Here is an 11,987-nt window from a genome sequence, read left to right as displayed (position 1 = left end):
TTTTTTTTTTAAAGATTTTATTTATTTATTTGAGACAGAGAGAATGAGAGAGAGAGCACATGAGAGGGGGGAGGGTCAGAGGGAGAAGCAGGCTCCCTGCCGAGCAGGGAGCCCGATGCGGGACTCGATCCAGGGACTCCAGGATCATGACCTGAGCCGAAAGCAGTCGCTTAACCAACTGAGCCACCCAGGCGCCCCTAGATTTTTATTATAGTAGTCAATCTCTGCTTAAAATCTTTTAATTATACCCCTGCCAATCTCTCCAGCTTAGTTTCTCACACTCCCAACCACAGTGGCTTTATTTCATTTCATTTCTCAGAATAGCTGTGTTCGTTAATTACTAATAATACTTACTTAGTATTTACTATGTGGCAAGGTCTGGTCAAAGCTATTTACATACATTAACTGATTTAATTCTCATAATAACCCTGTAAGGTAAATGCCTCTGTTATCGCCATTTTAAAATGAGAAAAATGGAAGCTCAGAGAGATTGAGTAACTTGCCCTAGGTCGCAGAGCTAATAAGTGGTGACTCAAATCCAGGTAGTCTGTCTCCAAAGTCATGTTCTTTTTTTTTTTTTTTTTTAAGATTTTATTTATTTATCTGAGACAGAGAGAATGAGAGAGACAGAGAGCACATGAGGGGGGGGAGGGCCAGAGGGAGAAGCAGACCCCCCGCCGAGCAGGGAGCCCGACGCGGGACTCGATCCCGGGACTCCAGGATCATGACCTGAGCCGAAGGCAGTCGCCCAACCAACCGAGCCACCCAGGCGCCCCCAAAGTCATGTTCTTAATCACTGCACTGCTGCCTTTCTTTACCTCGGAACCCAGAACTGACACATGCTTTCGGTTGCAGTGCTCCTGCCACCTCCATCCCCCATACCTTTGTCTAATTAAGTACTAGTTCCCTTTAGATATCAGCCAAACATCATTTACCCAAGGAACCCTTAGGTAGGATAAGTTCTCCATATCCACACACATGATCAGACCACTTTTTAAATACTTTCGTAGGACCCTGTACCTTTTTATATTAAACTTTATGTATATGATCATTGGTTGCCTTGTTTTCTTACTAGATTGTAAACTCCACATGGGCAAGAACTTTCTCTTTTCTTTATGATTATTTCCTTGTATCTACGATAATGCTTGATGGAGTGGGTGTTCAAACACTGTCAAGTGAATAAACTTAGTAAGACCTGAAATACGGTAGTGGATATTAGAATGGGAATGAATTTGAAAGAAATTTGGGATATAAAATTGTAAGTATTTATAGATGAGTTAGATGTGGGAGGAATGAAAGGTGAATCACAGGTTTGAGCAGTCTAGGTTGAGAGGAGAAGAAGCCAGTTTCGTGCAGCAAAGAAGATAAGTTCAGTTTTGGGCTTAAGTGTCTTTGAGATTTGCACTTGGAGATGTCTAATCATAGTTGGAAACGTGGGTCTCCTTTGCAAGAGCTGAGAGCTGATGGTAAAGGTTTGGGACTTATTCAGGAAATATTTATGGAGTGCCTTCCAGGTGCCAGCTACCATATGTTCTGGGCATAGAGCAGTGAACAAAGCAGACAGTTAAATAAGTAAAATTGATAGTATGTTAAATAGTGATAAGGTCTGTAGAGAAAAATAGGAAAGGTGTTAGGTGTAGTACAGTGGGACTGTGGGTATTGAAATTTTAAATAGGGTGACTGGGGAAAGCCTTAATCGAGAAGGTGATGTTAAAGCAGAGACTCGGAGGTAAAGGAGTGAGTCTTTTTTTTTTTTTTTTTTTTTAAGATTTTATTTATTTATTAGAGAGCGAGAGCACAAGTGGGAATGGGAGAGGGAGAAGCAGTCTTCCTGCTGAGCAGGGAGCCCGATGTGGGGCTTGATCCCAGGCCTCTGGGATCATGACCTGAGCCAAAGGCAAAGGATTAACCAATTGAGCCACCCAGGCGCCCCAAGGAGTGAGTCTTGTGCAAAGTGTTATAAGAGGACCTTATAGGTGATCATTAGGACTCTGGCTTTTACCCTTGAGATAGGAAACCAATGGAGGGGTTTTGAATAGAGGAATGACATGTTCTGACTTTAATTTTTTTTTTCCTGACTTAAATTTTTAAAAGTTTACTCTGGATACTTTGTGGAGAATGAACTATAATGAGGTGCAAGGGCTAAGAGTTACAGTAATCTGTATGAAAGACCAGAAGGAATTAGATTCTGGGTATACGGTAGCTTCCCCTACCCCATTCGTGGGAGTTATGTTCCAAGACCTCCCAATGGTTGCCTGAAACCTAGGGTACTGAATCCTTACGTATACTGTATTTTTTCCTATAAATACACACCTATAATAAAGTTTAATTTATAAATTAGATACAGTAACAGATTAACAACAACTAATAACAGAAAAATTATATACTATAAGTTATATGAATGTGCTCTCTTTCAAAATACTTTATTGTACTATACTCACCCATTTTATGATGATGTGAGATAAAATGCCTACGTGATGAGATGAAGTGAGGTGAGTGATGTAGGCATTGTGACATAGTGTTAGGCTGTTATTGACCTTATGAATGAGCCAAAGATCTGGGGTTAGGGATTGGGAACTGGTGGGGGCTGAGATTTCAGTAACCAAAGGCAGTGGCAGGGCCAGTCGTCAGCAGTGATGGATACTATCCATGCTACACTACCAGTTGTACCAATCTGTCAGTTCCCAAGTCTAGATCAGCAGCCTGTGCAAAAACCATCACTGTCCTTTTCCCTGTCAGCTGGGAGTTTTTGTAAACCTTGGCTGTATCTAGGCACAATTTGGGGAAGGAAAGAGAAGGGAAGAACAACTCTGTTAGAACGTTGAAATTTGAATTACCTGAATATTTACCAAAAAGTGTTAAACCAGGGGGGAAAGGGAATGGAGGCTTCTGAGGAAGATTAAGGGTTACAAGAAATAAAGAAGTTGTATTGCTTTGTAAACAACCAGCACCCTCTAAACACACGCACACAAATGATGTATTTAAAATGTTAAATGATGTCCATTTGCTGGGGTTACGTAAGACTTATTTTCCTCTATACTTTTCAGAATTTTCAAACTATTCTACAGTAAACATAATACTTTTATAATGGACAAACAAAACTTTTTTTTTTAAGATTTTATTTGTTTATTTGAGTGAGTGAGTGAGACAGCCTGCTCATGAGCAAGCAAGCATGGGCATGCACATGCACTCGGGGAGGAGCAGAAAGAGAGAGAGGGAGGGAGAAAGAATCTTAAGCAGATCCCACAAGTAGTGATGACCCTTAGGTGGGGCCTGATCCCATGATCCGCGATCATGACCTGAGCCCAAACCAAGAGCTGAACGCTGAACCGACTGAGCCACCCAGATGCCCCAAACCAATGAAACTTTAAGGTGTAACTAAAATCAAAAGCCTTGTTCTCCAGGAAGCAGAGAGAAAATGAAGAAACAAAGTACCAATGTGGGAAAGATCCGGATTCTTAAGAAATGGACCTTAGAGATCACTTAGGGTCTAGATTCTAGATTAATAGTATTCAGGGTATGGTCTGAAGGCCAGTGTGGGTCATGAACTATTACTGGTTAACCGTAAGTTAAAAAAAAAAAAATTAGTAAGCTTTTAGAAACTTTTATAGCAGTTTGGCGTCACTGCTACATCCAAGTGTGTGATGGTTTTCTAGTAATTGGTTTTTATTGTTTTTAACAAACATATCAGTCCATCTGGCTGGAATATTATAAAAAGTTGGCAGCCCCATCAGTCTGCCTAATTAAAAATACATTGATCTGTGAAATTTGGAAATCTGAGAAGCAGTGATTCTGTCTAATCTTGTCTCATCCTTCACCCAGTGTCTAACACTTACGAGGTGGTTACTAGCTGCCAAGTACTGTTGTAAATGCTTTACAGATATTTACTGATTTAATCATCCTAACAGCCTTAGAGTATAGGTACTGTTGCCTTATCCTCATTTCATAGGCAACTGAGGCACAGAGAGGTTAAGTTAGTCATCCAGGGTTACACAGCTGTAAGTAGTAAAGCTGAAATTTGAACCCAGGTGACTTTAGGAGAGGCCGTGTTATGCTTTTAATGGGTGATTTACCTATTATGTTTCTCAGTAGAGGGTGCTATTGGTTTGTTGAGTAGGATAGTTCTCCACATAGTATCCCTGCTTGCCTGACCTACTCACTGAATGCTCCACCTGCCCAGTCATTGTATTGGGGCGGGGGGAAGCTCCCCTCTCCATTTTCAAATGCTCCCTTGGTTGAAAGCCTTCCAGAGATGCCTAGCATATTCCCTTAATTGTAAAGTTCCTTCTATGGGGATCTGCTTTCTGACTTCTGGTTGATCATAGATCTGTACTTCAAAGCCAGTGAAGTCTTCTTTCAGTGCCCATCTATTTGTGCACTGATCTGCATATAGGATTTCTGGAGCCTTCCTTTTCTTGCTTGTTCTCTATGGATCGGCATGTCATTATGCTTCTTAAAATAAGAAATAATCATTTAATATAGATCTGTTTTTCAGTTACCATAATCTTGAATTACTTTGGTAGCAGATTATACTGTTAACCCTCTTTGTACTTGTAAACATCTAAAATTCTGAGGTCTTTATCCTTTGAGTTACTGTTGAGTCAGATCTTGCTCATCTGGTTTTTGAACAATTTAAGCTTTGAATATAAATGTAATACTTTATAGGGATACCTAGTCCTTCCAAATTGAATCTTCTTTTTGGCTCATTGTTCTCTCTGAAGAGCTCCCCTTCTTGCCCTTCCTGCCCCTTAGTTCTGTCAGTAATTCATCAAGTCTTCCTTCCTCCTTCTGTTGTCTGCAAAGGTGATACCTGTTATATGTTTAGTCAAATTACTGATTTAAAACTCTTCCACAGAACTTGATAGCATGCCATTGGATATTTTTTCCATTTTGACATAGATCCTTTAATCGATTCATTGTTGACATTAAACTAGCTAACACGTCTACCTAATTCTTCAGTGGTGAGGTTTGTATGCAGGTAAATAGTAAATTGCAGTAAAGGATCTGGGATAATAGTAAGAAGAATCTGCTTTTAGATAATTAGGTTTTCTACTTAAAGATTCATTTTTTTCTGTATGCTAGCTGGTACAGTAATGGGGGGGGCGGAGATCTCCCCCCCCGTCGAAATACTTAGGGATTTGTAATGATAAATAGTTGCATGAATAGGTAAAAATTCTATTAAAGTAAGACATTTATTCTTCACCATCTGTTAGAAAAGTCTTCTTGCATATTGAATATCATTAGAAGTGGGCCAACTTTGTGGATCTGGAGGCTTGGTGGGTTTAAGAGCAGTAGTTTGGGATTGAACTTTTCTTTTTTTCTTGTGAAAACTTTTTTTTTTTTAATCACCAGGTTCATTCTGTTAACTAAGGAATAGCTTTATTCTTTTTTCTCAGCTTGCTGAACTAAAGCAGGAATGTCTTGCTCGTGGCTTGGAGACCAAGGGAATAAAACAAGATCTCATCAACCGGCTCCAGGCATATCTTGAAGAGCATGGTGAGTGTTTTGTAGAGGCAGAGTGATATGAGTGAAGGGATTAATTTTTCAGCTCTGCCATATGGAAGATTTCTCCTTTTCCTTTAGGTTGTTGGTGATATAAGCTCTTTATCAAGAAAACTCTTGATCATCCAAAACAGTGGTTATAAAGCAAAGAAATACACCCTTCCCCCCTTTTTTAAGACACTAAATTTTATTTTAGCAAATTGTTTGAAAGGAAGTATGCTAAAACAAGTATCATTAGACTGAGAATTGGAAGATTTGGATTCTGATTCCTCTTATGCCAGAAATTTACTTGGTTAACTTTGAATAGTCAGTATTTACATGATTAGGTGTCTATTCTGATCTATGAAATGAGACAAATGTTGCCACCCTTGAAATTCATGAACCTAAGGAATCTCTGGTCCCTTCTAACTCTGACATTCTATAATTTCACCTTTTTAACAACAAACAAAGCCAGCTTTATTTAAGGCATATTATCATCCCAGGTTGTGCAAGTCTCAGTTCTGATTTTTATTTATTTCCTTTAATACCCATTCCCAACTCCCTTAGGCAGCTATTCTGTTGTGCTTGATATGTATTTTTTGTCTTTGTCCTTGCAAACCATGTAGTGTTGTTTGGTATACAACATTTTTATATAATTGGCAGTGAGGCCATAGCCTAACTTTACTTCCCACTTCTTTTCTTTAAGTACCATGTGTTTTTTTAAGATATATTCATATTCATGTGGCCTGTGGCTGTGTAGTCATGTAGTCTATTGATTCGAATTCCTGCATAGTGTTCCGTCATGTATGGAATCCACCACATTTTACTTAATTTACCTGGTGACAAACACCTGTATTGCCTCCTAGACTACTACTTTCATGTTTCTTTATATTTCTGTGTGAGTTTCTTCTGGGGTAAATGCCCACGAGTGGGATTGCTAATTAATATCTGTTCATAAATGTATCCTTGATATGATTAAGCACTGCCAAATTGTTTTCAATTGCTCTGTAAATCTACATTCTTCAGTGCATTAGGGTTCTTGTATCTTCTCCACGCATCTAAACTTGGCACTGTCCTATCAAGTGGCTTAATTTTTGTTAATCTTTTGGTTCAATTTACGTTCCTCTAATTAAAAAGTTTGAACATTTCTTGTGCTCATGGTTCTTAGGGTTTCTCCTTTGCTGTGTTTTTAGTGGGGTTCCCCTTAATTCACTTGTTAGTTTGTAGACATTTATTTTATATTCCTAGTGACTGTTCCCTGTTGGTTTTAGACAAAAATACCTTCTTTGTCATTTCTTTCTTTTTCCATGGTGTCCTTAGTTTTGGAAAATCTGCAATTTTTCATATATTACTTTTGTTTCAGGGTTTTGTTTTTTTTTAGAAATCCTTCCCCACCACTAAATCTTAAAGATATTCTCCCACATTACTTTTTATTAATGTTATAGTTTGACCTCATTACAGTATTTCAGTCCAGCTGGAGTTCAACTTTGTATTAGTGTTAGGTAGAGAATACTGTTTTATCATCTCCATGTGGATCAGATTTGATGAGCATCAGTTCTGCCTTCCGTTATTGAATTTTATTTTGGGAAAGCAAAATGATTATAATTTTAGCCTAAGAACAGTGATCAAGATGGTTTTTTAGCAGGGCTTGACCTGAATATTTTAATATTCTTTAGCTGAAGAGGAGGCAAATGAAGAAGATGTACTGGGAGATGAAACAGAGGTGAGTTGGAGAGAGTAAGGTTAGTCACTGGCCTGGCAACGTGCCGCTTCCTTGGCCACATTGCTTAACATCAATCATTAGAGGGCTTAAATGCTAACTTGTTAGGGGAGCATAGAGGGGGAATGAAGGTTCTGAAAAACTGGCTCATTTTTGAGTTCTTATATTCTTTTATTGATGGGTATTTACTGTTGATTTATATTAACTATTGTTTCATTTGGTTTTAGGAAGAAGAACCAAAGCCCATAGAACTGCCTGTCAAAGAGGAAGAACCCCCTGAGAAAACTGTTGATGTGTAACTATCCCTTTTTTATGTCTGAGTACAGGACAGATAGTTGTGGGTTTTGGAGGAGTTTAGTCTTTTACTCTCTTTACCTCTTACGCATTTCCTTTGGCTTTTTCATTTCTCGTTAGATCATACATTTTCAGAAGAGTCTACTTCATTTCAAGTACATGGTCCCAGTGAAGCAACGTAGTTTGTCTCTGGGTTATGTAATAGATAATTAGGACCAGGAGACTTCAAACCCAGGCAGAGTTTAGTTCTAGCCTTTGTTGTAGCACCATAATAGATGATTATTTTTCTGTATAGAGAATCATCTAGATTTCTCTATGTATAAGGAATTTTGTAAGGGTGGAGGGTGCTGAGCAGAGATGATGTCTCTTAGGTAACACTGTATTCTCTCTTCCTTTTTGATTTACAGTGGAGGAAGGGAGGACAGAGTACTAGAGTGGAAAGTGGGCCTTGATTTATTTAAACTGTCCCACAAGGTTGATTATAAACAAACAAAAGGTTGATCATAAACATCTTTTTGGGGGGCTCTCAAATCCAGCACATTAGTAACAGTTGAATCCTTTTTAACATTTTTGTTCCTCATAGCTGTATTTATGCATTATAAAAGACTGTGTGCTAGTGAAAAGTCAAACACTACATAGAGGAGTATATAAACTGAAAATTATGTACCCCTTGTCTCCATCCCCTATCTGACTTCCCAGAGGTTTTCAGTATATTCTTTTAGAATGTTACATGGGGAGTTTGTGTATATGTGTATATACAGTTACATGCACTACGCATATTGTGGGTTTCTTGATTTTTCTCAGATCTTTTTGTATCATTATACAGTAATGTTTTTATTTAAATGTTATATACAGGGCAGGATTCTAGGTGTTTTACATGTATTCTCATTTAATCCTCACATCAACTGAATGAAATGGGGTTAATTATCTTTGTAAGTGGTAGGTCTCTTTTTTTAGCTTGTTATTATGAGAAATTGCAAGTATGTACACAAGTTATGAGAAAAGTATAGTAGACCCCATATACCTATCACCCCGAGTTAGTAGTTATCAACTTAGAACCTTATTCTTTTTTTTTTTTTTTTAAAGATTTTATTTATTTATTTGAGAGAGACACAGTGAGAGGGGGAACACAAGCAGGGGGAGAGGGAGAAGCAGGCCTCCCGCAGAGCAGGGAGCCCGATGTGGGGCTCAAACCCAGGACCCTGGGGTCATGACCCGAGCCGAAGGCAGACCCTTAACGACTGAGCCACCCAGGCACCCCAGAACCTTATTCTTTCTAGAAGCTAACAGTACCCTGTTCTATGGATGAACAGTAACTTAACCAATCTCTTGTTGATGGACATTTAGATAATTCATAAAGCAGAAAATGCAGTGCTGCATGTCCTTACGCAACTATTTATGTATTTATACATAAGTATGTCCATATGATAAATCCCCTGCAGTGGATTTGCTGCATCACAGGGGATGTACATTTAATGTTTCATTATATTTTATCTACTAATACTACTTTTTTTTTTTTTTAGGAAGGGGAGGGAGGGGCAAAGGGAGAGAGAATCTTAAGCAGGCTCCACGCCTAGCGCAGAACCTGATGCAGGCTCGATCTCACAACTCTTGAGATCATGACCTGAGGGGAAATCAAATTAAGAGTTGGACGCTTAACTGACCAAGCCACCTAGGCGCCCCTAATAATACTGCTTTTTAAAGCCATGTGGTTATCGTCCATCATAGGAGGTTTATGTTTGGATGTAATGCCTTAAGGAAATGGCTTAGGAATACCATTAAAGTAGCGATGTTTTGGGGACCTCAGGAGCAAGAAGGAAGATGAGGTGAATACAATGATAATTGGCTTCTGTGGTTTAACAATGAAGTCTGAAAATTTATAGAAGTTCATTATCATTAGAATATGTAAAATGTGTGATTCTCTTATTTAGAGCGTTTAAATTTTATTAATGAATTTCTAAACAAGGAAATTGAAAATGTGTGTGTTGGGAGGGTGGTTTTTGCTCTTTAGAGTGTTAGTAGTGGCTAGACCACAGTAGGGTTTAGAAAGGTTCTGGGTCCCTATAGTTTGGAGAATGTCTCATATGTGACTGGGTAGGAGAGAAATTTAACAGCAAAGAAAATAAATTTCCTGTGAGTTCCAGAATGTGATGTGTATTTATTGCTTGAGCTTAGTTGTGCCTGAGGGAGCTGGAACACAGCAGAAAGAAGCGTCCTTTCTGGGGTTCCCTTTCTGCCACAAGGTGTACTGCAGTGATTGTGCTTCAAGATGAAAATGTGAAGAAAGTCACTAGCTTGGGATTGGTGGAGAAGACTGTTGTCTTAATGGCATTGACTTCAAGTAAAACATTAAACTTCAGTGTCCCTTTCTGTCTGAACAAGACAGAGGGTTGGGGAAGTACGGATGACCAGGAAATGAGAATTCAGGATTTCCGTTAAGAATATTCTGGGCTAATTTAGTTACTTCGGCCATTCAAAAGGAGATCCCCTTCATCTTGGGCTTGAGGTTCTCCAAAAATATGCTACTGTTTCTAGTTTGATCCCTCCCACCCCCCTACCCTTAACCAGGGTAGTTAAATATTGTAGGATGTAGTTATGGTCAGCAGGGGGCACCCATTGCTTATCTGTCAGTCCAGGACCTCCAACAAAAGGATGGAGAGAGTAAGTTCCTGTTCCAGAATTGCTTCCTCTGAAAATGCCATTAAGCCATTACTACCTTTCAGGGCATCAAATGGGAAAAGTGTCCGGGATATTGGAACAAAGGCTGCCCATGTCTCTAAATGAGGGACCTTAATGAGACTGGTTATGACCCACAGTTTTATGGGAGTTGTTTGGTGGAGGGTTAATGCCCTTCCATTTATCCTGGGTATTTCCGAACTTTGTCTCCCGCCCCGATGGTCCCCCCTCTTTTGTTTTCTCTTAAATCTTTTGACTAGTAACTTAACCATGTTTTCCTAATTCAAACTCCCGTTAGCCTTTTTTCTTCCCACTCCCTTTGGCATTTTTATTTGTCTCACTTTGACTGTTCCAGCTGGAGCTACAGTCCCTGTGGGAGAAATAAGGGATTTGTAAAAGAAGGAAACCAGAGCTTGTAGAGAACTCGTTAATTGTTATTTTGATGAAAATTGAGAGCTGCCATTTAAATGAGGGTTGGAGGAATAGTCATTAGTCCAAAAGTAAATTTAAGGTTCCTAAAAGTAAAAGAAGTGGTTTCCGGTGCCCTTTGAGTGTTTCCTTTCAGCCCAATATATTTAACCAGACTTCTTTCTTGATTACTTTTTTATAGTTTAGCAAAGCAGGTTAGTCTACTATTTGAACTCTTATCAAAAGATGGCAGCTCAAGGAACTGAAGTTCTAATGGGCTTCATATTTTTTTGGGCTAAGGGGTGATGGAGAGATAGGGGACAAAGGACATGATTCAGGTGTATTCTTATATATTTTAAGGTTTTGGGTTAGAAGATCAAGTTTTCTGGTTTTAAAAAAATTTTTCTTCTTTTCCAGGGCAGCAGAGAAGAAAGTGGTAAAAATTATATCTGAGATACCACAGACTGAGGTAGGTTTTCTGCTCCCTAGTAGAAAAGCAGTCTCTCTCTATATCTTTCTATTTCTTACCTTTTATTCTACCTGTATAATCACTAAAAAAATTAACTCATAGGCAGAAAATCAGTATTGACAGATTTTGGTATTGATACATTTTTCTACCATCTTCACTTGGGAAAATATTTGGGCTGGCATAGTCACCTTTGAAGCCCTAGTCTTTTTGTATATAGTCCTGAGGCCTTAGTGGTAACCCTCTTTAAGATGTTTACAAACTAGATTAGAGTTTGGGAGGATTGTACCTTGGAAGAGATGAAAAGTAATAAGGGAAGATGTCACTACTTGATAGCTGGTAAGACAGAAATTTCTCTGGATTCTGTGTCAGGATCTCTGAAGGTCTCCAATTGAGATCTGTGTGTGTGTGTGTTGGGGGGGCTGGTTTGTAACCTTTTAAGTAGAGATGACATAGGACAATGCTGCCTCATTTCTAACTGAAAGAGTACCACTAGTGTTGGAACCAAGCTGTTCCTTTGATCCCTTTGCAAAGGTCAACCAAACACAGCTTTTGTCTTCTCGGCTTCATGCAGAATGTGGGTTTTATTTTATTCCTTTCCTTTTGTTTTTTGAGGACATGAATGTAATAATAGTCTTTTGTGTTTGCTTTCTGGAAAGGGCTGTTGAGGTAAGCCCTGGAGAGATATAACCTGATATCCTCTAGGATTGTCAGTATTCTCAGTTTAGACCTTATGAAATATACTCCTGATGTTCTAAAGACACAAACTTCTAAACAACTTTTCTCCTTAAGGAAACCAGAAATGAATTTTTCTTTTCCCCTTCTTTTGTCTTTTTATCACCTAGAGAATGCAGAAGAGAGCTGAACGATTCAATGTACCTGTGAGCTTGGAGAGTAAGAAAGCTGCCCGGGCAGCAAGGTGAGTGTGCCGGCCTTTTGGAT

General features: G+C 38.9%; 1 protein-coding gene across 3 annotated transcripts in view; it reads left to right on the top strand.

The window, feature by feature from the left end:
* Positions 1–11,987, top strand: part of SARNP (SAP domain containing ribonucleoprotein) — a 55,513-nt gene that overhangs the window by 3,359 nt on the left and 40,167 nt on the right. For all 3 annotated transcript variants that reach the window (XM_081821822.1, XM_081821823.1, XM_006728746.3), the window contains exons 2-6: positions 5,397–5,496; positions 7,158–7,204; positions 7,429–7,496; positions 10,997–11,048; positions 11,891–11,964. In XM_081821822.1, the coding sequence (XP_081677948.1) occupies positions 5,397–5,496; positions 7,158–7,204; positions 7,429–7,496; positions 10,997–11,048; positions 11,891–11,964 (341 nt within the window). The remainder of the gene's footprint in view (positions 1–5,396; positions 5,497–7,157; positions 7,205–7,428; positions 7,497–10,996; positions 11,049–11,890; positions 11,965–11,987) is intronic.

This window comes from Leptonychotes weddellii, chromosome 5, assembly GCF_054177405.1.
Source record: "Leptonychotes weddellii isolate Sample4059 chromosome 5, ASM5417740v2, whole genome shotgun sequence".
Lineage (NCBI taxonomy): Eukaryota > Metazoa > Chordata > Mammalia > Carnivora > Phocidae > Leptonychotes > Leptonychotes weddellii.
The sequence above is the reverse complement of the archived record's forward strand: the minus strand, read 5'-3'. Positions and strand labels throughout refer to the sequence as shown.